General features: G+C 47.3%; 5 protein-coding genes across 5 annotated transcripts; 1 reads left to right on the top strand and 4 right to left on the bottom strand.

The window, feature by feature from the left end:
* Nucleotides 1-61: 61 nt before the first annotated feature.
* Nucleotides 62-3,997, bottom strand: F4822DRAFT_22079 (uncharacterized protein). Its single transcript, XM_051453988.1, has 3 exons — nucleotides 3,580-3,997; nucleotides 2,247-3,493; nucleotides 62-2,034 (listed from the first exon to the last, which is right to left on the bottom strand). The coding sequence occupies exons 1-3, from the start codon at nucleotides 3,647-3,649 to the stop codon at nucleotides 205-207; spliced, it is 3,147 nt and encodes a 1,048-aa protein (XP_051319489.1). The 5' UTR covers nucleotides 3,650-3,997; the 3' UTR covers nucleotides 62-204.
* Nucleotides 3,998-10,506: 6,509 nt separating this feature from the next.
* On the top strand, nucleotides 10,507-13,663 carry F4822DRAFT_22041 (dual specificity phosphatase). The gene has a single exon (XM_051453985.1). It carries the CDS (start codon nucleotides 11,074-11,076, stop codon nucleotides 13,486-13,488), a length of 2,415 nt encoding a protein of 804 aa, XP_051319488.1. The 5' UTR covers nucleotides 10,507-11,073; the 3' UTR covers nucleotides 13,489-13,663.
* Nucleotides 13,664-14,348: 685 nt separating this feature from the next.
* F4822DRAFT_385558 (UAA transporter) lies at nucleotides 14,349-16,374 on the bottom strand. The gene is made up of 3 exons (XM_051456642.1): nucleotides 15,937-16,374; nucleotides 15,067-15,857; nucleotides 14,349-14,990 (listed from the first exon to the last, which is right to left on the bottom strand). The coding sequence occupies exons 1-3, from the start codon at nucleotides 16,137-16,139 to the stop codon at nucleotides 14,767-14,769; spliced, it is 1,218 nt and encodes a 405-aa protein (XP_051319487.1). The 5' UTR covers nucleotides 16,140-16,374; the 3' UTR covers nucleotides 14,349-14,766.
* A 1,261-nt stretch (nucleotides 16,375-17,635) lies between these two features.
* Nucleotides 17,636-19,310, bottom strand: F4822DRAFT_21909 (uncharacterized protein). The gene is made up of 2 exons (XM_051453964.1): nucleotides 18,050-19,310; nucleotides 17,636-17,992 (listed from the first exon to the last, which is right to left on the bottom strand). The coding sequence occupies exons 1-2, from the start codon at nucleotides 19,112-19,114 to the stop codon at nucleotides 17,855-17,857; spliced, it is 1,203 nt and encodes a 400-aa protein (XP_051319486.1). The 5' UTR covers nucleotides 19,115-19,310; the 3' UTR covers nucleotides 17,636-17,854.
* Nucleotides 19,311-23,557: 4,247 nt separating this feature from the next.
* Nucleotides 23,558-26,174, bottom strand: F4822DRAFT_21742 (uncharacterized protein). The gene has a single exon (XM_051453941.1). The coding sequence runs from the start codon at nucleotides 26,015-26,017 to the stop codon at nucleotides 24,152-24,154; it is 1,866 nt and encodes a 621-aa protein (XP_051319485.1). The 5' UTR covers nucleotides 26,018-26,174; the 3' UTR covers nucleotides 23,558-24,151.
* Nucleotides 26,175-26,333: the final 159 nt, after the last annotated feature.

Below are 26,333 nucleotides of genomic sequence, written 5' to 3'. Positions count from 1 at the left end.
TCCGCAACAACGGTCTTTCGAATAAAGTCGTAAATGTGTTCGCAGAGGCGAGGGTATTATATGAAGTAAAGAAAAAAACAAAAGCTTCAGTAATCAAGTAAAAAACCGTCTAACTATGCAGAGTTCATGCTTATGAAAAATTGCCTTTGCCCGAATGACTGTCTATTGTTACATCGTCATGAGCGTGTCATAGTCGTTACGGCGTTATCGGTAACCGCCAGCTGCGGGAGAGCTCGTGGCAATCATGCTTCCACGGTTTGCTCGCTTGTCCATACTTCCGGCACGAGCGACGGAGAATTGTCGTTGTGGTCGATCTTCCGCGATCGTCCTTTCTCCCGGGTTATATACTTCACGATCTGGTGTTGATCGATCAAAATATCGGCGTTGTGGGGTGGTAATACCGGTTGTCGGAGCGGGGAGTACTAATCGAGTATTGAGTGCCTGAGAGGCGAGTCGTCTTCTGGGTAGAGCTGAAGATCCCAAAGCCTCGGCATCTTTTGATTGAGGTGCGGGCAATTGTGAAGAATATTCGCGATTCCCAGATCTTAGTCCGTGGACTTCGGTAATGGCACGAGAAGGCGCACGGAAACGAACGTCCTCTTCATCATTATTGTTGTCTATAGTTCCACGACGGCTTCGAACTAATAAGGGCTTTCGTTCGATTCGCTCCTCTGGCTCCTCCGTAGTAGCCCGTCGGGTTCTTAGTAATGATGATTTGCGTCCTTCCTCTGGCTCTTCCGTTCCGGCGCGACGGGAGCGGGATATTAATAAGGATGTTTTTCGGCCCGCTGCGGATGCGGCACCATCTGTTGGGGTCGTAGGAGCTGTTGCGTTGTATCGCGGCGTCGGTAGTGCGCTAGATACTAGCGCATTGGTTCGCTTGTCTTCGTAACGGGATAAAGCTCTCGGGCTGGTGTGGACAGCAAGATTATGATCGGTTGTGCTTGGTCGCCTCGACGAGGCTACTCCAGGGAATTTCGTGATGGTAGGGCTTGCTATTGGAGGGTTCTCTGGAGCGGGTGCGGATACTTGTTGCGGTTTAGCCTGCGCGGCTCCCTCGCTTAGTGCGAGACATAATTCAGTTAGACTGCGGCAGATACTATCTGCTTTTCGTCTGAGTTGGCGGTCCGTAATGGTGGTACCACTGCCAATGCTACTGGCGCCGCTCGCGATAGGTCCTGGTTGACCAGCGGTGCCCATCATGATGGAAAGAGCCAATGCGTCGTTGGCAGCGGTCTCGAGCGCCTCGAAAACTTCCGCACTAAGGAAATTCTTGGACTTTGTTAACGCTGAGTGTAAAAGTGGATGTCCGTCTCTCTGTATGTTGTTTGCATCTGGCGCCTGCACTGCACTTCCAGAACCACGCTTTGGAGAAGCAGAGAGCGTCGTCGCGTTCGTGTGAGCGGTAGGTGGTCGCTCGTCGGATGCACGGGATATAGCAGCTCCCGAGGTGGGAGGGAGCTTGCCAGTTAATTCAAGACGATGGATGCGAGACTTTAGATCATCAAGCTCATCCCATACTGTGGAAGGAGCAGCGGTCGAAGCAGTTGAGTTAGTCCCTTCGACGCCATGGTTCGCATCGTCTATTTGAGTGTCGTGTTTTTGTGACTCCATTGACTTTGGTACTAGCGGCGAGGAGTTATAGGTGCGGGGGTGGCTGTAGTTAATGCTAGATTGCTTTATTGATGACATGCGAGATGGAATGGGGGTTCCATTGTCGACAGATGGTTGTCGTCTTCGATTATAAGCAGAGCCAGGCTCAGAAGGGGGTTCTTGGAATCGAGGGGTTAGTGGAGATCCCCGTAGAGGTGTGCTGGTACCTTTTGGTTTCGTCTCGTCGGATTGTTTATCTCTGGAGAATCCTCTATAAGTTAGACTGCGGGCGATCTTCTCCCCTGACTGGTCATCACTGAAGCCCCTAGGTCGAGAGGACTCCTGATCCGACAAGCGACGAAACATTTGCGGAGGTGAAGCTGGTTGATACGAGGATACGCCCATGGAAAGAGGTCGCCGGCTACTTCGCGTTACTCGAGACTATATGAAAAGTTAGAACCAATTTAGAACTAACGGTCGAAGCGATGGAATGTTCTACAGCCGTTGATTGCGTAGGTTATGTTTGTAATTTAGTGTAGGTAGTATGAAATTGGGAGCGCGCCCTAGCAAAAGCCCAAGGGATGCCAGTGCGTGCTTTGACCCATGGGTGGGTTCTGAAACGACTCGAGAAGCAAACGGGTAGGAAAACTTACAATAGCACTTTGGGTCTCTCCATAATTTCCATTACTATCAGCGCCGCGACGTAATGGGTCTTCGCGTGCAATCTTGAGAAATAGATCGCCGTTGTCATCGCCATCTGGGCGATCTCCCGCTGAGTCGGGCGGTGTTATTTGTGAAGCATCGTCAAAGCGCCTTCCCTCTAGCGCGCGCAGCGTCCTATCGCGATGGTTGGAATCGCCATAATCGTCGTTCCCATCATACCCTCGCATTGAGCGAATATTCATATCGAGGACGAGACTCCGTCGCTCACCCGAGGAACGGAAGGATCGAATAGGGGGAATAGATGCGGTGCCGCCTGAATTACCAGAGCTTACGGGTGGCTTGTAAGATACTGGTGGTCGTCTAGCCACAGAACCCCTTTTTTCATCGGCGGTCGCTGTTCTTTGGAGGGTCTTCGGTAGTAAAAGTTCCCGCTGCCCGCTACCTGATTCTCTCCTACTGCTACTACCACTACTCTCTTCACCTGGTAGCGTGTCTCGACTATCGTTAGACCTGTGCATTCGCCGACTGGACGATGTCTCGTTTATTGAATTGCCCGACAGAGGGGCGCGTCTGTGCTGGGGCCGTATAGTAACAATGGTATCGGTGGAATCCGTGGGCGACTTGATGGTCGTGGTATTGGGTAAGACCTTGTGAGTAGTCGCGGTAGAGGAGTCTAGAGAAGCAGAGCGCTTCGCATTGGCAGATGATGATGTCGATGTGGCGGTCGATTGGGCGGCGGGGGTCTGGAACGTGGAGGCCCGAGACCTAGATGGACTCGAAAAATCTGCAGACAATTGTTCAGGTGAGACAGGGCTAGTATTGTTGCTATTGTTGCGATATTGATGCGCTGGCTGTGGGGACAATTCTTGGGACGTGTTTGGTTGTGTTCCGGTGTAGTGATCCGAAACGGGTGAGACAGGCGAGGGTGGAATATGGTGACTCTGCAGTAGCGAGGGGAGGGCAATGGGTTCTTTCTTTAGATCGGCAAAGCGAAAGGCGGGGAGTTTAGATGAATTGTGACTTTGTCGGTGTGCGTGCAGGTTATTGGAATGTGTAGTATTAGACGGTGTGGAAGTTGAAGTCGGATTTGTGATTGTGGATTTGGTTGTTGTTATCGTTGGGTTTGGTGTAGTAGCGGTGATGGTTGCGGTAATAGTGTTTGTGTTAGTAGTAGTGGAGGTACTGGTGGTAGCGGTGGTGGGAGGCGAAAGGGATGATGCGGATGGGTCCGTTGTTGCTGAAACCATTAACTATTAGTGGCCGTTGCTTCCTGCTGATGTCGCTATTACTGCACGTAAGAAAACCACTAAAAAAAAAGCTTACCACCATTGCTATTACCACTAATAATAGGCGGATTAGAAGAAGCAGCGACTGCCTCAAAGTTTGAATCCATTTCGTCCCAACTTCTCTTTCCCGATAATTGATCCAATTAATTTTTTTTCCCTCTCGTCCCGTCTCTTTTTTTTGCCCACCACCTTTATTCCTATACACCTTACGATTCGTGGAGTAGACAGGGTCGTTATTCGGACTAATTCAACTTCAGACTCGCAAGGGCTCCGAACAAGTTTTTTGCATGAATAAGAAACCAAAATGACCCATGGATAATGTCAGGGTCGACTTTTCGCTACTTACACTGCAAAAAGAATAAATAACTAAACTGCCGTCGCAATCGCGAAAAAAAAAAAAAGAAGCCCGCGCCAACGAAAAAGAAAATGCGTATTGCAAAACGAATGACTGGTGGTGAGAGAGAAGACCAAGTTGGACTCTGGTGCTAAATTTCTCAGGAGAAAGTTCACAAAGTCAAATCGGGATCCTCGATCATATTGAGATTCGGCCAGGACAGGGAGTGAAGCAGAAGAGGGTAGCAGCCCGAAGGTCCAAGTTCAGTGCCGGGATGTATGGGAAGGATAAGGATGGTAATGGGTATGGATATGGCCCATCGGAAGCCAACCCCAAGGCGACCTGGTTGGTGTCAAACTAGGGGAAGGTTTACTAATTAACTGCCCAGCTACCTAGCTAACTTACCTACGTCTTCCTTACCTGTTATAGAGCATGTACTTTTATTTGTCGGACTTCTGTTCACTCTTGCTTAATCGCTCCATTCCCTTATCCGGACTCGGATTAGGGCTTGCCTCTGATTAGACGTGAACAAAGTCGACTCGCAGTAGCGGGAGTAGTTAGAGCACTGGTCTTGCGCGCCAGTGAAATCATGACCGCTAAGAAACCGAATGGAATGTGGGGACGTACAAGAAGTGCTGGTCGAGAGCCACGCAGCACCCACGCATCGCAACCGAGTGCCACTTAGATGCATGGGTGATCTAATAGACGAGGTCCGTGAGCCTGGGATTGTGCTAATTGTAAGTACATTTACTTACGTACAGACACCACACGAGTACTTCTAGGTTTTCCCGTCTGTGCTGCCCATGCTGATCTCCAATCAAAGGATCTGCAAGCTATAAAGAATCAGGGGCTTCCCTTTAATAAAAGCCTTGATATACCTACCTCGGTATGCACTGCATTAGCGAGAATAGGACACAGATGTTATACGGAGAATTTTTTTCTAATCTTCTCTTTGGTTCACCCAAAGCTATGGTTCTACGAAGGCGCCACACATAATTCTCACATATAGGCGGTGAGCATAGAAAATTATATGGACGTTCATATGTGTTAATTAGGTAGATGACTTGGGTTTACAATGGCTTGTGCTGGATAGAACTTCAGCAAACACGGGGGAAAAAGTACCAATCGTGATAGACTGAAGTTCCGAAGTGTGCTCGCAGATTGCTACGGTAGTTTGCTGCAGCGCATTCAAACACGCTGCTGCAAGTTGCTGCAATCGGCCAGAAACGTCAATTTCCATGTCAGGAGGAGGCTGGTCAAAATCAACAGTCTGCACTATTTCGGAGAGGCTCTTTTGAAGGGGTCTAAGACTAGTTCGCAAGTTTAGCCTGTAAAGGGCAAAGAGCAACACTATTAAGCTACTCTAGTCAGGGGTATCTGTCGCCATACATGCTGTTGTGGACCTGTCGGTTATTAGCATCTCGAGGCCAGGTGAGGATGTGAGTTTATTACAACGTATTTACGTAGAAGCAGCTAAGGAGATAGATGTGTATACATGTAGAGAGTTGGAAGATAGATACCTACTTTACAAATATGATATATGATCAAATATATAGATTCTTTCCGTAATGTCTTACCTTTGCATTAGACTCTTAATTGCTTTTGGTTTTCTCGAAAGGCTTAGAACGTCACTTCATTCAACACACCTAAGACATGACTGACTTTGTTGGATACCTACGATAGGTACTTAGGTATGTACCTTGGTAATCAGGTTAAATCTCCAGAGTCCTGCAAGGAATCAACGGTCGGCTGCGGACAAATCCCCTCAAGCCCCCTGATCCTCTTCCGCACGGCCCCAAGCCACCAACAAAACTGACGAAAGAGTGATGTTGATGCTGAAGTGTATTGGACAATGGGTCGTTCGAGCTGCGCTGTGCTTCGCATATTGTAAGCACTAACACAACGCCTAGGTACGTAAAACTTGCCCAAGGCGTTTTTGATGCAAGAAATAGGTACATATCTACCTCTGAGAGAACAGTGGACCATTGCGGGGTGTGGGTTATACAATGTGATGGACGGTTCGGAGAGGAGTTTCTTTGTCCATACATTATGGTTATTGTTGACTTTGTATCGTAAGAGCTCTTTTGTTATTGTATCAACTCCTTTCTCAACAAGCAATGTGGTTGCACTAGATTCCAGAACCCGGGTGCACAATTTCGAAAGGGCAGATCTTGGCTGTGTACGAAGGGATTCTCGGCCAATTTACCATGGTAGGTCAAGTCGTTTTCGGCGGGGGTTCGCAGGGAACCCTGGGCTCTTTGATCGCAAACCACAATTGCGTGCACCGCAAGCGGAAATACCAGGATATCGTAACCCCCTGAGCTTGGAGGAGATCAAACGCTTAGCTAAGGTGTCGAAGTCCGTGACAGCACGAGCATCGTCCATTTAATCAAACTTTCATACAAATTGATATGTTTCAGGATATTTCCAATATCGAGCCTCAGACATCCCTTTTCTCTCGCGCGTTTCTAGTGAAGAGAAGTGATATGAGACTCTTCAACAGATTACACTGGACGAGTGCTGCCCTAACGGAACTTGGATAAAAATGCTGTGTACCTTAGGGTTAGACATTGCCAAATATGTTGGTTGGCCGAACTAGGATAATCCTTCGAGGTTTAAGACTCTGCCCGGTACCGAAATGTCGAGTTACTCAAAGACCAACAGGTAGCTTAATAAAACTCGAGTTGCCTCGGAATAAGAGGCGACAACACTTAATTCCTTACCACATGTTATCGAATGCGTAGTATCAGTCCTTGAATAAGAATACCTGGGTAGGTGAATTCCATTGACGTCGCAAGTATACAACCCAACCGCATGACACGCTCCCGCGTCATGTTTTAGAAGGGCACGGTTCTCTGGCAAGTCTTTGCTTCGTCGAGAGCTGACCAGGATTCAGCCGCATACACATACATGTATTAACCTCATCAATTTTCTCAATCGTCATTGTGCATTTAGATTTAGAAGCTTAGTTAACTTGAATCATGACTTCGGGCTTCCGAACGTTTCTCCGGGTTGAACACAAAACCGTCCCGATTCAGTCGATGACCTCGGGAATTAAGTATATCTAGGGAATCGATGGCTTCGTGTATACCTACCCAGGTAGGTACTAGGTATAGATAAGGTGAGAAGGCAAGTAATTTTTGGGTATTATTAAAGTACGTGCTTTGCATTGTGGGAAATGGGGCGAATGTGTAACTTATCTTGGTGTACCTAATTAGCTGCCAAAGAGTTTCTGCGATCTATAAACATTCGTAATCCGCGCCTCATCAAGCTCCAACCAAGTATTAGTTACCTAGGTATCTGAATATACTCGACTATGCTTGGCTTTGCAGAAGGGAATAGGACGTATGGATCAAATATTGTTAGCTAGTTGCCTAGGTGATTTTGACCTTCTGTGTAAGTATGATCTCGAACCCATGATGCGAACGGGTATAACGTAGAATCCTAATGTGCAACAAAGGCTGGTATTATAGAGTACTCGCCTATAGATATTTGTATCAGACAGGGAAGACAAAGCTCAAAGCGTTTGTTGATATTCAAAAGCGGGTGGATCTCAAATCTGGTATGTCTAGGATTTTAATAAGTCGTGGAGAGAGATGGATGATGCCACAGCAACCCAGATGGAAGAAGTGGATACATAAATATGTGCTGAGCTAATGCATTCATAAACCTAATGCCACGAGATGCACGTAAAATAAGCGAATGTCCAGGTAATCAATCCCTTGTTAGGTAATCCCGATTAGGGCACTGTATTGATTGTTCCAACAGAATTGAAGAGAGTTCAGACGGTCGTTTCAGGTGTGCCTGGGAATAATTTTAGTCTAAAATAGCAGCAAGCAAGCGCCAGCGCCGAGTCGGCCGTCAGCTCGTTCGCCGATAATGGCCCGTTTCCAAACTTTGTAATTTCATGTACGGCGTCAATCCCCATTTCGGGTCATTCTTGCCTATCACGTATTTGCATACATCTCATCCTGTCCAGCTTTAGTAACAGAAAGAGCGAGACGCATACAATAAATCGATTGACTTAAAGTTGCGACAATCAACGATATTTCAGGAAGTGCACCTATTACTTTATCCGTCGAGCATTCCAGTAGCTTCGGGTAGTACGACACTTTCGCAACGTTCGTTACATGTTCGTTCGATTCGATCTGCATGTAGGTTATTTGGATTATAATTTGGATTCCAAATCCGGTCGTTGGTGAAAGTACCATGCTCTTGCTCGTCCACTATGCCAAGTCCTAATCCGTCGACTTTACAGCCCGTAGATATGGGGCTCTGCTTACACATACAGGTAAATAACAACGATTGGGATCCTGCCAATTTCTCGGTGAACAAAGCTGTCTTAGGTAGGACGTCAGGACGTCTTCGAGGATTCTTCATTGAAGAATTGGGGATCCAATGCCAATAATGCGTATATACGTCTAGCAGATGATTACGAAGCCCTAATCTATATACTATATTGTTGTCGACCTTCCGAGTCTTGTTAGGCAGTCCCATTGTGGCTGGGCGAAGTCATCACGGACCTACCTAGGTAGGTAGGTAGGCAGTGTATAATGATTCCATTGTGGAATAGCATTAACCTTGGGGCGACCGTCATTGGTAGCCGTACGAGGGTTTTCTTTTACACCTCAGGGTTCAAACGCCTCCTGGGTAAGGTAGTATAATAAGTAGGTACTGTAGGTAAATAAAGCACATGGCAACAGATCGCACACGTGTTATGACAGGGTATCGTAATGAGCGAAAAGTAATGGAGTTACTACCCGGTGCGCTGAGCTTTAAATAGCAAGTGATGACTCCTCTATTTTCTTTGCTTCAGGGGATGTTGAATTAAATGCCTGGAAAGATCCGACGAGTCCGATTTACGTACGGAGTAGGAGATTCTCTAGGCTAATAGGGATCAAAGTTGCTATTTGTGTCTTCAAGCCTATTATGAATAGGTAGATCCCTTATTATGCGTGGCGACAAAATGGAGAAAGGCTCCAGTCTCGGTAGCCCGAGGTAGGTAATGGGAGTGAATTAAGTCATTGCCTAGAGAGCGGTGATGGTTAATGGGTGGATGGGGGCAGACATACCTTCAAGTTGATAGGTACCACATGCTAAGATACAACTCGTATGCGAGATTATCGGAGGCAAATAATTCTAGATCACGGACCGAATATTTCGAATGTTCTTGATCCGTTCTTAAATAGACAGTCATCAGAGTAATATTCAAGATTCGATGAGCCTCTTGAAGGTCCAGATCCAGCGTGATACAAGTGTGTTCGGAATAGCGCCGCACCTCTTCGAGTTTTCCAAAGCCACCAAGAGCCAATTCCAGGTTATGCTTGACGGTGGGGAGGAAACGATTGGTGAAATGAAATTATCAGCTGCAAGACCAAATTTGGCACCGAAGAGCTGATTGGTGGGCCATCGGCGCCTAGTTGGCTGCAGACATCTATTAATAGAGTCATTATTATCCCTGTCTCGGCCACTGTCTCGTTTCGCAAAGGCATGGCCCCTGTCTGAAAGAGCCACTTAGAGCACCGCACGCCTCTTAGGTGTTAGCGACGTAACGAGCCACCCGCATTTTGTAAGGTCAATTCTCTCGCATTGTTTCCCCCCCTTGTTGTGATTGTATAGGTTGGATAGCGCATCGACAGTACAACTCGTGGTTGAAAGTAATAGGGCCGCCCAATCCGATCGAGTATGGATGTTTTAGCGCAAGTTACTGCCGCGGGGAAAACATCAAGATGTAATGGATGTAGTCAGTGCTTAGTGTAAGCCTAGTGCGAAAGTTAAGGTATCTCTTGTTGTTGTGCCGTACCTACCTAGGTACCTAGCACACCTGGGACACTAAATCCAATCTTGTAGGGGGTTGCAAGGTACAAATGGGCCGCTGGGAAAGGACCCACCACGATGAGCTTGTTAGCGCTTCAGGCCGAGGAGAAGTAGCGAACTTGTTTCAAACACTGCCATTGCTCATAGTGGCTGTACCCCAGTTCTACTGCCCATGTCGGCCTCACGCTAAGGTCAAGCACCTGGGCAGTCTCGCAGTCAGGGAAGTTAAGGTGGTTTCCCTCTAGCCTCTAGCGCAATCTCAATCCCATCCCCATTCCCATTCCTCATTCTCCTCCCTCCAAATTCATTCATTCATCAGTCAACACACGCACAACAATTCCACAATCCAGATCCCGCCGTCCTCCACCGCAACCCATCCGCCTCTTCCTCCTTCTTTCTACTCTTACCTGTGCCCACCCCGGGTTTTTTTCTGGTCTTTTCCCGGTCCTTTTCTCTACCCCTTGTTGGTTGTTTCCAGAGAGACGTTGCTTCTGCGCGCGCGAGAGTACAGAGTACACAGGTGTCTCTTCTCTCCGAACCGCCTGTTATCTTGCGATTTAATCCTATCCTAACGATTCCTTCAACCTCCTTTCATATCGCACATTGCAGCAATCGAGGCCTGTACTCCCCAACCGCCCGCACTGCCTACCCTACCTACTTACTACCTGCCACCCGCAAACAACCCAATTCCTTACATACCTCTTATACATCTTTATACATTTACTCGGTACTCTGGGTAGTTGGTAGAATGTATTGACCTCTTAATGGCCCTCCAATTCTGACTGGCGATTTGCTTGGAAAACAAACAATCCGGAAACAATCCTACCTTCTCCGCCTACTTTTTCTTTTTTCTTCTTTGGCAATACATTGTAATCTTTTAGACTATCCGCTCATTGTCCTCTTTTACCTTCTCGGTCTATCTTGCTATAATTCCTACAATTTCAATTCCGACGCAGCTACCAGTTGCGCTTAGTGGTCGCCAGTTACCTCGGAGGAAGTGATGGGTGTGATTGTTGTCTTGGAATAAGTGAAGATTATACGCAGGCGAACAGACTCAATCAGCTTGGTAGTGACAAGACGGAAAGAGAAGGAGAGAAGGATATACAAGTTTAAGAGTTGGGAAAAAAAGGACAGCAGCGCTGTCTATTACAAAGCATCATCTGAACAGATCTTAACAGTCGAATCACGGCACCGTTTGTTAAAGAAGCTGTTTGGCGCGAACTGCCTACCTACGCTCCTTCGATCGATTTAAATTGCGACGCAACGGGAATAAGGACCCGACGGTTTGGTTCTACCTTTCGGCATAGGAAAGGATAAGACAAGTGAGCGTGAGTTGCCAAAAATTGGGTTGTGAAGTTTGCTTTGTGGGCATAGTCAAATATGCCGTCCGCTACAGCCAGACGATTGTATGAGGATCAAATACCCTCCTTTATGTCCATATTCGATCCGGAGACGGACAACAATATCGATGAGAGGGGATTAGTAACGGTAGTCGACCCTAAATTAATGGAAATGGAGTCTTCGTGCGCACCAGGGCCACTCGCCGGTACGTTACCACAACAACACGCGTTGCGGCCCTTACCAACGGATCCTTTGCACCGTCACCACGATAGCACTTCCACTCAAAATTCCGAATCCGCTGATTCATCTCCCACGACAACTTTAACAACCGACACGTCTTCACTTTCTGACCCGTCGCCGTCATCTTCTCCAGATTCACCTGTCAACTTAATACCTCTCAATTCCTTTCCAGCCACCAATTTCGGCGGCCTACCATCTACGATGAATAATCTTACAGTGAACGACCCTAATAATCGGGAGAGACCGATGACGTCTCCCTCCCCTAGACGAGCAAGGAACATGAAGGGTTTGTCGATACAACCGCCGTTTGTCAGCTCACTCTCTTCCAACCTAGTCTCTGAACCTTCGTCGCCTTCTTTCATAAAACCAAAGATTCCTGCGATGAAGCGAAAGCCTAGCCAACTCAGTCTTAAGACTGACTCGACTGGTCTCAATATTCGACCGACAACCCTTGAAGTTCCGAGCTCACCTGGCCTTCCACCGATTATACAACGAAGATCCTTAAAACATTCGACATCCTCCCCTCATATGCTTTCTGGATTGAAGTCTGCGACTTTTGGCCCAGCTGGTGGTATGACTTTCCCCACCGTTTTCGAGCGTGGTACTTCAGGGCTATCCGAAGTATTACGGCCGACAAACCTAGGAAGCAGCGGCCCAAATTACGATACCACTATTCTTGAAGAGGATTCGCCTATCAAGACCCAGCTTGCTAATCGCGCGGCGATGGATTTTGAGCCTTTCATCGAACCCGAGAACAACGAGGACCAGAAGTCGCCTGGATATCCAGATGGTCCCATCGCGATATACGAAGATAATGTCTACCTCTACTTGGAGCCTACTGCAGAAGAAGCCTCCAGATTTGATGTAGTCATTAATGTAGCTCGTGAGGTTACTAACCCCTTCCAAGCTTGCGGCAATGGCAAGCGACCGGAGAACCTTAAGACTCTCCAAGTCGAATCGCCGATACCCGACACCGCTATGACGAATGATAGTTTTGCGACGGCCTTTGAGTTCCCCCAAGATGGAAATAGAGTGGAAACGCCTACAACCCCTAAGGCGAACAACCTTTTTGAACCCGAGTACATCCACATGCCATGGGATCATAATACCGATATCGCAACCGACCTCATGATGCTTTGCGAGACTATCGAGAAACGCACGAAGGAAGGAAAGAGGGTTCTCGTTCACTGTCAACAGGGCGCAAGTCGTTCAGCTAGTCTTATCATCGCATACGGCTTATATCAAAATCCGGGCTTGACTGTCAACGACGCCTACTACGCAGCGCAATCGAAGAGCCGATGGATCAGTCCAAATATGCGATTGATGTATTGTCTACAAGATTTCCAAAAGGAGGTTACTAAGAAGAAGCTCTCTCCTCGCTCTGCTGTAGGGCCGCGAAGTGGGAAAAGCCCTGCGAAACATCATCGGCTTACGCTCTCAGCAAATAACGTTATCGATATGCAACCCAAGGAACCATTAACTGCTCCGTTGCCCAATGAGAAGGAGGGTGCCGATAATGACTCTAGTATAGAGCGTCTCCCCAGTCATTCACGTGGAAAATCCACTTCGAACATAGACTCGATCTCCCCAGGACCGTCTTCAGCTCCATCAAGTTTCTCGTGGTCCGAGAAAGAAGACGAAAAGGATCCCGGAAAGCCTGGACGATTCAACTTCGGCAACTCACTTGAGCCACCCAAGTTTTTCGAACCAGCACCTTCGATTCGATTGGGCCCGTCGCCATCGCTCCCTCCACCTTCACCATCGTTCTTCAAGCCGCCGCCGTCCCCAGGATTCTTTAAACCTCTCCCTTCGCCGGGATTTGGCGCTAGCCGCTTCGACGATGGAGCACAAAGCCTAGGGTTTGCCAGTCTCAATTTCGGGCCTTCCTTTAGGGAGCAGCATGATGAGGGTCACAGCAGAGAGAGGGCAGTATCGGTTGCCCCTGCTCTGCCAGAGGATGATGACGCTCTGATGTCGCCGAGAGCTGAAACCATGACGAACAACCCACTACATGATTCTTACTCTGAAATGGCAGGGATGAAGTTTGTAGAGCAGCCTCCGACTCCTAGCGAAGGACTCTTCTCTCCGAGACAGTCTATGTTCCCGAGAGATCCGTTATTCCCATTCGGACGACCGACTCAGATGGCCGACCCGAGAAGTCCGCCGACTAAAGGCGAGACCCCTATTGTTCGATCCATCGATGACGTACTTTGATATCTCGAACCGATTACAGTCCCATGGTGTGATGTGGCATACGCAATATTACATCTAAAAGCCTACTTATTATTACTACATCTCCACTTGAGATGACCTAGCAGGATTTCATATGTCTACAAACGTTACACCATTGTTTTTTTCTCGTTTTTTCGATTTGTTTTATCTCGGCCCATGTGGTTTAAGGCATCACTGGATTGGCGGAACCAAATACCCGGACGGTCCAATAACGAGGCCTCCACCGAAAGGGTTGGAGAACATTTGCGATTTATTTGTTTTTCGCGATAGGCAGAAGGACTCTAAAGGGATCATCCCAGGGAGTAAGAAAAGTACCTAGAATATGACAAAATTTAGGCGGTATGTAAGTTGGGGAGTATATCTGGAATCAGGAACTGGACAACGGCAAGGATCATATTGCACATACGAAGCACCAACCTTTTTTCGCTGAGAAGTCTTGGATACAACTGTAACTTGACTTCCAGTGCATCCAAAAGGGGTGACGAAACATACCCATCACCGGAGTCACTAAGTCTCTTTCCTATTGTCATATTTATTTGCTTCGAGGATACGAGGCATATTTCTCACCAATGCGACATGATGACCGGAATTGGTATCAGCACCAAGCTCATTAACGCGAAATACGCGACTGAGCAAGGCACAAGCAAGCAGTGGCGTTTATAGGAGTTATTTTTTTATTCAAAGGGGGAAAAGCAGGGTAATTAATTCTACGGATTCGACGAGACAGGGGAGTCTCGCGATCCACGCATGTAAATATAATCGATCATAACAAATGGCAAATAGGACGTTGCGACTTGCACGTCTGGTTCACTATAAACCTTAGGGCTTCTTATTATGATATTTGTGATTGTAAATTAATGATGCCTTGTACCCTTCTGCTACTACATTAGAGGTTTGAATACTGTAATTATGATTCCCTCACTTCGTGAACGAGATACCAAAAATGAATCTAGGTTAATAACAATGCCCGCATGTTTTACCTGGAGAAACTCGAAGGCAACTTTTATAAGAATCACTGGTTACTCTCAGTCTAGCGCAGGCTATGCTCACATTCTCGGCAACCAACAGATTGACTCAGCATAGTTCTTCTTTCCCGTTCCATTTTCAAGCATTTAACCTGCTTAAAACTCTAAGTTGACGAGTTCAAAGATTTATATACAATTCATCATTTTGTATCCCACCTACTTATATACGTACCTCACCTAACATAAAATGACCAACAGCACGAGTCAAAAGGGTATAACAAGAAAGGACAATAACTTATTGACCCTTCTTCTCCCGCTTCGCCGCCTCCTTAGCCAATTTCTCCTGGCGAGCAATAGCAGCCTCAACACCGATACCACCAAACACCAGGCCCACACCTAGGACCTGCATATTGGTCAAACGGTGGCCGAAGGCCACGACTGATAGGATCATGGTGAACATCTTGCGCGTTACTGTTACTGTTACGAGTAACACGGATGAAAATGTAGATAGTGTGTAGACTTATCAATTTGTTAGCCCGTTTTACTAGTAGGATATTTCGGCTTAAAATAGGGGTAAGGGAACAAAGAAACTCACAGATAAAAACCTGCCCAACAGCACCACAAGCCGCGAATCCCAACACATCCGCCCAGACACTCGGGTGGCGTCCCATGAATCCGAGCGCAGCTTCGAGCTCGCCCGCGCTTCCTGCGACGTCCATACCGAGCCACTCGCCAATACCCGTGTGTACGAGCCAAGGGCTCAGCACTAGATACGCAGCTGTGACGGCCGTGCTCATGAGGTTATTCGCGCACATCATTTGCGGGCCCGTGTACGGTTGGAATGCGCCGAAGATGTAGTCTTGGGTACTATTCGTGAGACCGTCGAATAGCAAATTGATCCCTAGGAGCAGTAATCCCCAAGTGCTATTTCCCGTTACGCTATTCTTCTTCGACCCACCTTTTCCAGTGTGAAGTGTGAAGACCGCAACACCCGCCGTTACGGCCGCGACGACTAGGTACTTGTATAACGGGTATCGACGGCGGAAGACGGTAACATGGAGTAACATTACAGGGAGTAATTTACAACTTTTGGCTAGGAGGAAGGTGATGTAATCGATATGCGCCAGACTAGCATAGCCAAAAGGCGAAGCGAGAGAGCTCGTGAGCGCGACCAGGAGGAGCGGGGATAGGATTCGGCGCGAGGGGATAACGGGCGGTACGGATTGTCCTTTCGGCGTGCTGAAGTATAGATATAATGCGCCCGTCGCCGCGGCGAAGAGCGATTGGATGGTATTTAAGAAGACAGGATATTTGAAGACTTCGGTCGCCCCCGGTTCGCCGTGAGGTGTCGTGGTAAGTTTCTCTTGGAGATAGGCCCAGGTAAGGCTGTGAAATTAAGTAGATGGTTAGTACATACAAACCCTGTCTTATGCGTCCTCCCGGCAAACAAGTAGATTATACGTACAAAGATCCATAGATACCAGCGACAGCAATCACCAACTGCGTAACACCCGCATCCTTCTTCGTATGCGCCGCCGATTTGCTAGCGGCTCCATTGGCCTGGACCGCCGCAACATCCTTCTTCCTCGAAGGCGTCGAGATTTGGCGCGTAATATATTCGGACGAGGGCTGGCGCTCGACGGGCTTTGCTTGTTTAGTTCGCGCCATGGTAGATGTTAAGTAATTCGCGAAAATAAGTAGCGGATGAAGAAGAGGTAAACGAAAGGAAGGAAAATGAATTAACTAGCCCTCGAGTTAGCTAGTAAGATCTTAAGATTTCTATAAAACACGACCCATAATGCTTAGAATTATTATAAGACACAGAAATGAAATGTGTAAGAGTATAAAAGGAAGTGGTAATGGAAAGATAGTAACGAGCTTGCAGCTGATGACAGATTGGCCACTTACCACTTTGACAGCTAGTCCAAAACTTTAACTTTGCTGAGATGCAACTTGCAGTAATGGCAGAATTCGAACGTTGAAAAATGCCACTTGACCATTTCGGTCGGAGCTAGTTAGGGCGGTGAGGCCCGCCCCGACAGTCACAGCCCTGTATAATTCAACTACTGAATATGGTTAGCCCCAACTCGATCAATACAAATCAAATTGACGCCCTGTTTGCTTACTAACTCCATCCAGGATCCCCGATCTTGTCCAAGGCAAGCCGCGAATTACATATGTGAGGGGCACCGAGTACATCGCAGAATCACCTGTTCGCAACGCCATATTAAGATACAAACATACCTACAGGTATACATATATGTGGGTATTCGTTCGAGTCACAAAGATTCAATCACAAGTAACAAAATATGGTTTATGACCATGCGCATGAATTTTGCCAAGTTTCCTCTACTGCTAGATACTCCTTTATCTAGACATCTCAGAAGATCGCATCCATTCCTCCCGTACGAAGTTCAAGGAATGTTCTGTGACTAAAACGCAATGCCAGTTCAATGTTTCTTCTCAATGTCTGGAATAAGCCCGGTTAGGTCTGATCATCGTTGTTCTCATACCCTTATTTCTCATTCTACAGAAAGTCCACTGTATTTCTGCTTCTTAGGAGACGTCGATGTTATCTTGCTAAGCACCTAGCTAATGAAGTCGAGGTTTACGGAAGTTGTCGGGCAGCTTTCTCAGCGAAGCAACATCAACGTCATCATGCGCAAATGATTCAAGTATGCGACTCCCAGTGGTTGATTTTCGATTCGGTATTCGTTGACGTTAGGAAAGTGAAACAAAGTCGAGGGGTATTTGGGAGTAGTTGGTAGTAGGTGGTAAAAGGAGGGAGTAGTCTTGGCACCGTAGACAAGAGGCAGGGTCGGCATCGCGTAAGAAATGGAGAGATGGATGTTGGATTATGGGCAAGTGTGGCCCGTGGAAGGACGCCGTGCGAGTAGGCGATATCTTGTATGTTCGCGGAAGTCGATACAACAAGTGCTGACGCATGGGGGCGGATGTGTCAAGTGAATAAGAGCTCTTCGAGATCTCCCGCGGTACCCAGCCTGGATTGACGTAGCTTAGGTAGGGATATCAACGCTGACGTATCGAGTAACCGCCGGGAGTCTGCCGTGCATCATGTATATGAGGACCCACGTGTCCATAACATGTTAGTTTCGTTCAGGAAATATTAAGGAAAGGGAAATAGCGTCGGGGCAATAAAGAGGTTTGCCCCTGAACAAGGAGAAAAAATCATCGTCATGTCATATCGTAGGAACCGCCCAAACCAAGGGAGGTCAGCCTTGCGGCAAGTTAAATCTGAAGTGCCCCCTTAAACGCAGGGTACGTCGCCAAATCAGACCCAACACTAGAAATACTCCGGATAGATTGTATCAATTCCTGGCCCCTCCATGACGGCCATGCATATCGAAACGAGTTGAGGGTGATTACTCGGGTGGTTGCGCCTGGCTGCGGCGCATCTTCTCCGCCTCAAGGTTCTCGTAGAGAAGAAAGAGCGCAGATTCGTTAGCCTTAGCAGTTCCCATAATGGTGAACATTCGCTCGCCAGTATCGTCATGAGGTGCCTATACAACGTTATCAATTTGCAAAGTTCCATGAGAGATACTTTAGATTAATCATACCTTGGCAATAGAAATGCGGGCGCCGGAAGATTTGCGAATTTCGCTAATCTTGCTGCCGGCGCGACCGATGATGCATCCAACCATGTCTGCAGGAATGCTGATGTTTTGGGTTTGGATTTCTTCTCCATTCTCATCGTGCGTTGGTGGTCCACGGGTGGCTGCATCAGAATCCGATCGGCGATTATACGGACGTACGCCCCCATTGCTAAAGTCGGCACCGTTTCCTGTTCGCATCACACGGGTGCCACCGTAATCACCTCTGCTAGAGGAACCGTAAGCTGCCCCACTACCAGTGCTAGGAGCACTACCAAGAGACCCCGCACCGCCAGGTGCCGTTCGGACGACAGGATTGTAAAGCACTGTTCCAGTGCCACGCGCCCAGTCGTCGACAAGGCATTTGCAAATTTCCCAGATGGCGCGCTGGATGCCTTCTGGTGTTCCCTGCACCTCGACGATTCTCTCTGTCGATTGCGGTAGCATTTCTTTTTGCGCCACCATGCGCACGCCCGAAACGTCTTGGATGTGTTTGATTTTGAGGCCTTGTCGGCCGATGATAGTACCCATCTGGTTGTGCGATATGAGTAGTTTAATCTCTTGAGTTAGGTGAAGCGAATTAGTCTGTTGTAGCGAATCAATAGTGAAGGAAGGGGTCTCACGGTGCGTTCCGGTACTTTGGATGACACCTCCCATTCCCATCGCAGGAGCGCCCTCTAGCAGGGCCTTCGCGACAATGGCATAGGCTCTAGATATCGCTTCGCATGCGCCCGAAATGGTTAAGACGCGATCGTGCACGCCTTGTACGACCTTACTTACGCCGGCTTTTACTCCTGTCTCGTCGCGCAAGTCGGCGACGTTCTTGCCTCCCTTTCCAATGATGACACCGGCTTCTTTGGAGGAGACAATAGCGCGCAATGTCAATTGCGCGACGGCGTATTCTTCGTCGGTTTTCGGCGCAGGCTCGCCATCAGGACCCAGGCGAGGCTCGTTATCATCGAGCTTCAGTTGGTCCATTGACGGCAGTAAATCGTTGCCGTTCGGCGGGAGAGTTTCTTGAGATACAGACATGTTGGTAACTGTTGCGATGAGTGAGTGAGTGGATACGCGCGACAGTGGTGGTGGTTGGCTTGGGTGGTATTGCTAGGCGGGCTATGTCTGACTCGACGATATGGCCCAGGTTGATTGAACTAGAGTTCGTGGAGAGAATTATGCGCGCAGAAGATCTTGTTGGCTGACGCTCAATGGGGGGGCGGGTGTACGTAGAAAAGTGGTGCGTGGGTGGGTTGTGTGGTAAGCTCCGGATCTGGCGTCAAAACGACGGGCTGCACGCAGTTAGCTCTGATAAGCTGGCGCTGCTGCGGGGAAGTAATCCGTTACTGGACATGTAAGGGAAAGGATGTGAGGCTCAGAGGAGGGAAAGGGGGCCAAGAAAATGGCTGAAACGAGATTGACAAACAGATCTTATCTCGTCAGAGGTTGTTGCATCTGCACGATTTCGGCATGTGGTTGTAGAAAATAGAAATAGGAATACAGCCAATGCAGAGAGGCATTCATTAGGAAGAAAGGGAAGGTAAGGTTATTATGCGAAACTGGGGCTTGAATAGGCGGGGCACTGCATACATACATTACTTGTATTGACTGACCTCCCGCTGCAGTGTCTGTGCTTCGCAGGATGGATATTTTCAGAAGAAGTCGTCTCTGTTCTGCCGGGATGGGAAAACGGGGGGGTATAACTTCTGCGGGGTGGGAATAATTTTTTTTTTCTTTTTTCCCTCTTTTTTTTTTATTGATCCTCGCTTGTTTCTTTACCTAGGGTCTTGCTGTCATACTCCACGCGAGAAACGGGGACTTTTTTCTTAAAAAGATGGAGAACAGGGACCGCAGTCGTTGGCGGGCGGCTGGGTCTCGGCAAGGTAGGTCGAAAAGGTGGCCTGGTCTAGGTGCCCAGGTAGGTAAGGTAGGTAAGGTAAGGGTACCGTTTGACCAGGGTTAGATAAGCGGTGATGGAATCGATCCTAAATCAGGAAAAGTCCAATTTTCTTGTGTATGGGTGTGTGAGGTAGATGTGGTCGGGAGTACTTGGTAGGCGGTAGGTTTCTCTTCTAATTAAAGAAGTAAAACCAGGTAAAAACAAAGAAGACGTGAGGGTAGAAAGGTTAGAGATTTGAGAGAGGTGACAAGGGTGTAGAGGAAATGAGAGAGGATGATGGGCGGAGAGGAGGGAGAGAGAGGGTTGATAGAGGTGAGGTTGGGAGAGGAGGTTGTGTGAATGAGAAAGATGGTTGGTCAAGAAGAAGTCGAAACTTGTAGTCGAAACGACTTTATTGAGAATAAAAAGGTACGAGGGAGTGGAGAGGGAGGAGGAACCAGAGAGGGCCTGGGAAGGAGGAGGGTGAGTGGGATTGGCAAGATTGGAAGCAAAAAGGCAGCTAAGGCAGAGGTATGGAACTTTACGACTGGTCGTTGACGATTTGGGACAAAGTCGGGTGCAGCAAGCACGTTCTTGCGTCGGTAGTGCTACCTAGAGCTAGTACTAATGCGATAGTATATACACCTGTGGGCACGTATAAAATAACCATTAGCGCCTCTATTAGCCTTGTACACGGTGAATCTACCTAAGTTAAGAAGGTACAGTACAATTACCCGCGAAACCGTATTTTGCGGGTTATCACTTACGTACGTCTATCGTTCCTACTGTACATAAAAATGTTTGGGTACATGAGGCAGGTACGTCTAAGGTTGGTTACCTTTCAAGCTCAAGCTACATGTAGTACATACATATATGTATGATAATCCATGTATCTGTGCACATCTACCTTACCTTCCTCAAGTTCTTACCTAATTTTTATATTAGCCCAAGTCATTGCGACCACTCAGATCAGGTAGCTGATGAGGTAACTAGTGACGTAATTGCACCTCATCAATTTAATCAATGACAAGCTTAACAGAGTTGGATAATTAATAAAAAATAGGGGAATTAAATAACGGTTCTTTAATACACCTATAGAATCTCAGGCACACGTAAGTAGGTACATATGTAGTAATTATCCCGCACAGAGAATCATGGGAAGTTCGGATAGAGAAAGAGGGGTTTCTCGAGTAAATCCCTGACCTACATGATATGTATGGTGTAGAGTAAACTTCCAAGGTTCTTCATGTGGTCAGTGTACAATTACTTTAGCTACATATGTACATACCTCGGGCTACGTGCAATACATTAAGCTCTGTTACACCTCTCCAGCAGCTAACAACTGACGCATTCCTATCCTTCAATTTATTATTTATTTATACCGACCCAAAACATATACGTAAAAAATCATGGCATTGTAGAAAGAGATCCAATTGCCTACTCGAGTATTTTCGACGATATTTGTTTGGCCCGAATCCAAGTCTCATGATCGAAACTCGATGCAGATAATCGGAGTCTTCCGTGCTGAGGACCAAGCGTGGGCGAACCTAAGGTTGATACCAAGATACCTACTTACATCAATGTAGGTACCTACAACTAATGAAATTCAATTCTACATTTGATATTGGACGTTGGTTACATATACATATGTATTATACGTACACCTACATGCATGCCCTCCACTTTCCTTCGATGTACATTATCCAATTGATTTAGTCTTGGCCGCATCTGCTTGACTTGCAACCTCTCAACGTACATATACCTCCAACTATTGCGGTATCATTTAATCTTCGCTCTTTTTACATCGAAGATGTGAATAAAATACACATTTCCAATGTGATTATTAAGGGATGAAAGTTCTATGCATTTATACTCATATGAATGTATACGTCAGCAGGTATTGGATTTGAGAGATGTGAATCCCACGATAGCTTATTGCAACTTTTACAAGTTGCTATTAATATTAACTCTTTTATTTAGTTTATATATCAACTTCTAGATGTACGACCTAGAAGACATAGGTCATTGGTCACTAATACATATTCTAGGCAGAATCGTGGCAGCTCTTGGCTCAGAAATAATGTACAAGTTTGCGTGGCGTGAGAGGGTTCTGATGCCGATAAGAGGCTAGCTACATGTACTCAAGATGTGCTTGTTAAGTGCGATCCATACATCACTTGTAGAAACTAAATCCCACGGGATTACGTGGGATCTAGTCCAAACATGCATCTAGTACGCACGTAGATTCCATTAGGGTTGAGTGGGATGATTCCGATTGCCGTGTGAATGTTTGAGGCTTGACCAACTGAAGTCTTTGGGTTTGTCTCATAGATCGCTTCTTGTTCCTCTCATCATGCACTCCAGTTCGCGGGGTCTAACTCAGGACATCCATTAGGTCTCCTAGGTTGATCCCTATTACTCAAGTAGATATCTGTACTGGTGATTCACCTTTCTTCTTATTGAACATATTACCACATCAGCTTCGCCATTGTGCTCTATGTGTATTATGGGAGAATGGGGGCTCGTGAGCGACTTGGTTACTATGGGTTAGTTTTGGGTGTCTTCCTACTTCCCTAGTGTTCATTCTGACAGCGCTGCTAGCAATAGAATACAGACTAGGAAAAGGTACCTATAGCAGTACGGCGATCGGTGTTCCTCGTAATACATCTGATAGGCTATAGAATTTAGGGAAACGAAGGATAACTTCGGCGAGACGAGTACAGTATGAAAATATTGCGAACTTTTAGGCAACTATGCGCTCTACAAAAAACAGGTTGTTTCGGAAAGAATATGCCTTTTTAAGTAGAATGCTCACGACAAAGGGTTCTATCCTGGGGGATAACGAAGTCGGCTGTGCGGACCACGTTCCAACTCGATGCGATAGAACAACCCGGCAGGCAGCCCAGGCATCTGCTTATTGCCTTCTTTACTTGAGCCTACTATGTAGTTTAAGGTACAGCTCGACCCCCCGCAATGAGGCCGTAAAAGCCCTCGCTACCATCCAATAGTTAAGACGTTCGCATGGTATTGGTTGCATCCTCATGATCCAAGGGACCAATCCCGTTGCTCATTCGGTCCTGGCATGCAAGTCGGGACTTGCATCATTCTACGGTTGGTTACCCGTACAAATGGAGGTGGCGGATGATGCTGGAACTTTCGGTGACCCCTGTAATGTGTCTCGTTAAATTGTCAAATGTCAGCTTCACGGAGTGGATGAATTTTCGTCAAGGGTCGAAAGTGATGACCGGTGTATGAGGAGTCTTTTCGGCTAAGAAGAAACGCCATGCTTTCAATTAGTTCCTTATAACATCAGGATGTGTACTGTGTCTGAGTGTATGACATTCTAGACCTAACGCATGGTAGCGGACCTGGTGTTGGCCGCATGATGTTATTCACACCAGGGATTATTCGCCCTCTTGTCGCGACTCCGACATCGAGCCGGTCTTCACTATCAAGGTCACCCTAGCCATTTACTCAATCAAACCTCACTAGCAGGTCCATGACTAATAGGCCGTACATACATATGGTTGTGTAACGAGATTCTGCACCTTTCCTGCGGCAAAGGCGGGCGGGGGCAATAGCCTGGTAATAATCGCTGGCCACGGGTGCCATAGACAAAACAAAGCATACTCACGATGCTATATTTTGCTGGATTGATGGCACACTCCACTTACCGTGGTAGCTAACGAAATATTTCGAGTCCATGAGGGAAAAAGCTCCGAGGAAATGTTTGCTGTGATGTATCCCCTCAAGAAAGAATCCGAGAACATGGGGTACTTGTCCGGAGGAAACCAATTGGTCGGTTACAAGACCATTGCAAACATCTGCTTGTCGCTTGCTGTGGGGTAGAATATGCGGAAGGTGTTGTTGGTGAACGGTTTAAGATGCGTGGCCTCTACTCTGGATATGTAACATTTTTCTCCGTGTAATTCATATCTCGTCCAGCGTTGCACGTGGAGGATGGTAGTAGACGCAATGGCATATCCTAGAAGTGCGCTTTGAGACACTTGAATCAAGAAAGTCCGAGCATCGTGACCAGGTGTGTTTGACGCGCTTGATTACCGTGACCGAACTCGGTACGAACTACCTCGACTATTAAATCGAGCATAGTTCTTAGTTCAATTAACAGCCGGAGATACTTGAATTAAATTTAGTCCGGTACGGATTGACTAATTTCCTAGGATATGTCGTGAAGTTCATCTCTGCCGTAGGGCGTTCTCGTGCCGTAGCCAGAATCTCTTACATGCCAGATGTCCCCAATGGTCAACCCACCATTCGCCAAAACTATCTTCCACTTCATAGTCGACTTTTGCAACCCTCTCATTGCGCTTTAGGCCGCAAACCATGCATGATTTAGGTGCAGTCGGCACCATCTTCTCGGTCTGGATATGCATTGACTCGGTAATTTCGGGGATTTTCAATTGCTCCACGCTATTCTTGATTGATGAATTGGCGGCGGCGACAGCGGAGCGAAGACGGCCTACGTGTTCTTTCCAATTGGCTACAACGTCAGCCGCCTCGCGGTCTTCGTGAGCAGCTTGTGTCTTATCTACACCGGCAAGTTTCATTCCTTTACTTCCTGCAGCCGATATAGACATTCTTTGGGCTAAAAACTTATCTCTGTGCCATCTCAGCTTACGACCAGCGATAATGCGGGCCACGACTGTTGCTAGGGCGAGGTAACCTCTCAGGAAATCAATAGTCTTCGGGTCCGATAGAATTCGGTTCTTTATGGAGAAAGTCTGTCCGCTCACTGGCTTGTACAACGATGTATTCGCTTGTTCAAATAACTGTGGAAATACTGACAACAATATAGACGGTGGGGGGATGTTAGTGGGTGGCAAGCTATCCTTTGATGAGTCGGCCTGCTTTTCGGTTTTCGTACCAATAGGGTCCCAGTCCCAAGACGAATCTTTAGGCGCCGATGCTGTTGTAGGTTTTCGGCTAGTCGTCGATTTTTCTTGAGCTGGCTCTATCGAGTCCCAATCCCAATTTGAATTGTCGTTGTCCAATTTGGGCTTGGTTTTCTCATCTGGGAGACTATCGAATGCGTCCCAATCATCGCCAAAACCATCGTTGTTCTTAGAATTGGCCGGGTCAATAGATGGCCATGCGGTCACGGGCGAAGGTTTTGGCTCGTTTGTAGGTGGCTTTTTGGTCTTTAGAGGTGGAGAAACAGCCAGCCCGGGAAAGGGATTCCTATCCTGGAATGAGGGGGATCGTGGTGGTTTTGAATAAGAAGCAGATTCCGATAGATTTAACCCGGAAAGCATTTGGGAAGCACGGGTTTCCGTGATCTTTGGAGATGAATATGAATCAATTGATAGGAGATCTCCAGTTGCTTGGACCGGAGAGGCGACCGTTTCAAATTCCCCAAAGTCATCGTCATCCTTTTGATCTCCATCGAAGTCATCAGCGTCGAATAAGACGTTTGGGTCGGCATTAGAATATTTCTGGGGCGCTTTTGAGGGTGCTATATTAGGCGTAGGTGTTTTGGCCTGTTTAGATGGAGCTTCCTTCCATGATGATACCTTCGTTCCACCTTGTGCAACGGGTGAATTGGCGAAGTCAAGAAGGCTATTTGTCATGAGATCGATCGTTGACGCCCGCACAACCCTCGTTCGCGGTAACGTTGGTGGGTCTTGCGGCTTTTTCACCGTTGATCCCGATAGATCCGCGCCCGTCGATGAAGCAACAAGCGCTTGACTCACATTTGGTGCAACTTCGAAATCGCCCCAGCCATCATCGTCGTCATCTTCTTCATTTTTTACCTCTTGGGCCTTTGACTGACCTGCAGGCTGCGGTGGCGCGCTTGTCAAATTGTTTGTGCCTGATGTACTCGGCAGCTGACTGGTTCGCGATGTTGGCCCAATACCCCAATTCTGAGTAGGAGCAAGGGTATGTTGTCCTATTTGGGCGCTAGTATTTTCAGCATTGTTAAATCCGAAAGAGAAAGGGTTGGGGGTAAACGGAGAAGCCTGGGTTATGGGCTTCGGTTGTTCCTCTTTTGACGTAGGAGGCTTCGGGGCGTCCTCGAATGCGGCGAAGAGGTCCGCGGACATGTCATGAAAATGTTCTCTTGACACTTCCTGATATTACAAATGTAAAATAGAAAGCGATCCTTGGCGGATTTTACGCTATGTATAATTAAATACAGGAAATGTGAAGTAAGAAAAAAAGACAATGTTATTATTAGGTGAGGCTGAACTGGAGAGAATTGGGACCGATTCAGCGGCCATGATCAGAGACAGGGATAGAGTTCCGGCAAACTTCGGGGCGGAAATGTCACTAACCCGATAAAGTAGGTACTAAATAGACCTATCTGCATAACGAAGAGAGCAAGCAAGCATAACTGCCCAGGTGCACAAGTGCATCACC

This window comes from Hypoxylon trugodes (assembly GCF_022578975.1).
Source record: "Hypoxylon trugodes strain CBS 135444 unplaced genomic scaffold F4822scaffold_1, whole genome shotgun sequence".
Classification (NCBI taxonomy): domain Eukaryota; kingdom Fungi; phylum Ascomycota; class Sordariomycetes; order Xylariales; family Hypoxylaceae; genus Hypoxylon; species Hypoxylon trugodes.
This window is presented reverse-complemented; position numbering and strand designations above follow the sequence as displayed.

Excerpts from the sequence above, each read along its gene's own strand:
- F4822DRAFT_385558 (XM_051456642.1), bottom strand. The coding sequence starts at position 16,139 with ATGGCGCGAACTAAACAAGCAAAGCCCGTCGAGCGCCAGCCCTCGTCC. Across the intron at positions 15,858-15,936 it reads GCTGGTATCTATGGATCTTT|CCTTACCTGGGCCTATCTCC; the intron begins GTACGTATAATC and ends TTAATTTCACAG. Across the intron at positions 14,991-15,066 it reads TGTTGGGCAGGTTTTTATCT|TCTACACACTATCTACATTT; the intron begins GTGAGTTTCTTT and ends CAAATTGATAAG.
- F4822DRAFT_22041 (XM_051453985.1), top strand. The coding sequence starts at position 11,074 with ATGCCGTCCGCTACAGCCAGACGATTGTATGAGGATCAAATACCCTCC.
- F4822DRAFT_21742 (XM_051453941.1), bottom strand. The coding sequence starts at position 26,017 with ATGTCCGCGGACCTCTTCGCCGCATTCGAGGACGCCCCGAAGCCTCCT.
- F4822DRAFT_21909 (XM_051453964.1), bottom strand. The coding sequence starts at position 19,114 with ATGTCTGTATCTCAAGAAACTCTCCCGCCGAACGGCAACGATTTACTG. Across the intron at positions 17,993-18,049 it reads CCCGCATTTCTATTGCCAAG|GCACCTCATGACGATACTGG; the intron begins GTATGATTAATC and ends AACGTTGTATAG.
- F4822DRAFT_22079 (XM_051453988.1), bottom strand. The coding sequence starts at position 3,649 with ATGGATTCAAACTTTGAGGCAGTCGCTGCTTCTTCTAATCCGCCTATT. Across the intron at positions 3,494-3,579 it reads TAGTGGTAATAGCAATGGTG|CAACAACGGACCCATCCGCA; the intron begins GTAAGCTTTTTT and ends TAATGGTTTCAG. Across the intron at positions 2,035-2,246 it reads GAGAGACCCAAAGTGCTATT|TCTCGAGTAACGCGAAGTAG; the intron begins GTAAGTTTTCCT and ends CTTTTCATATAG.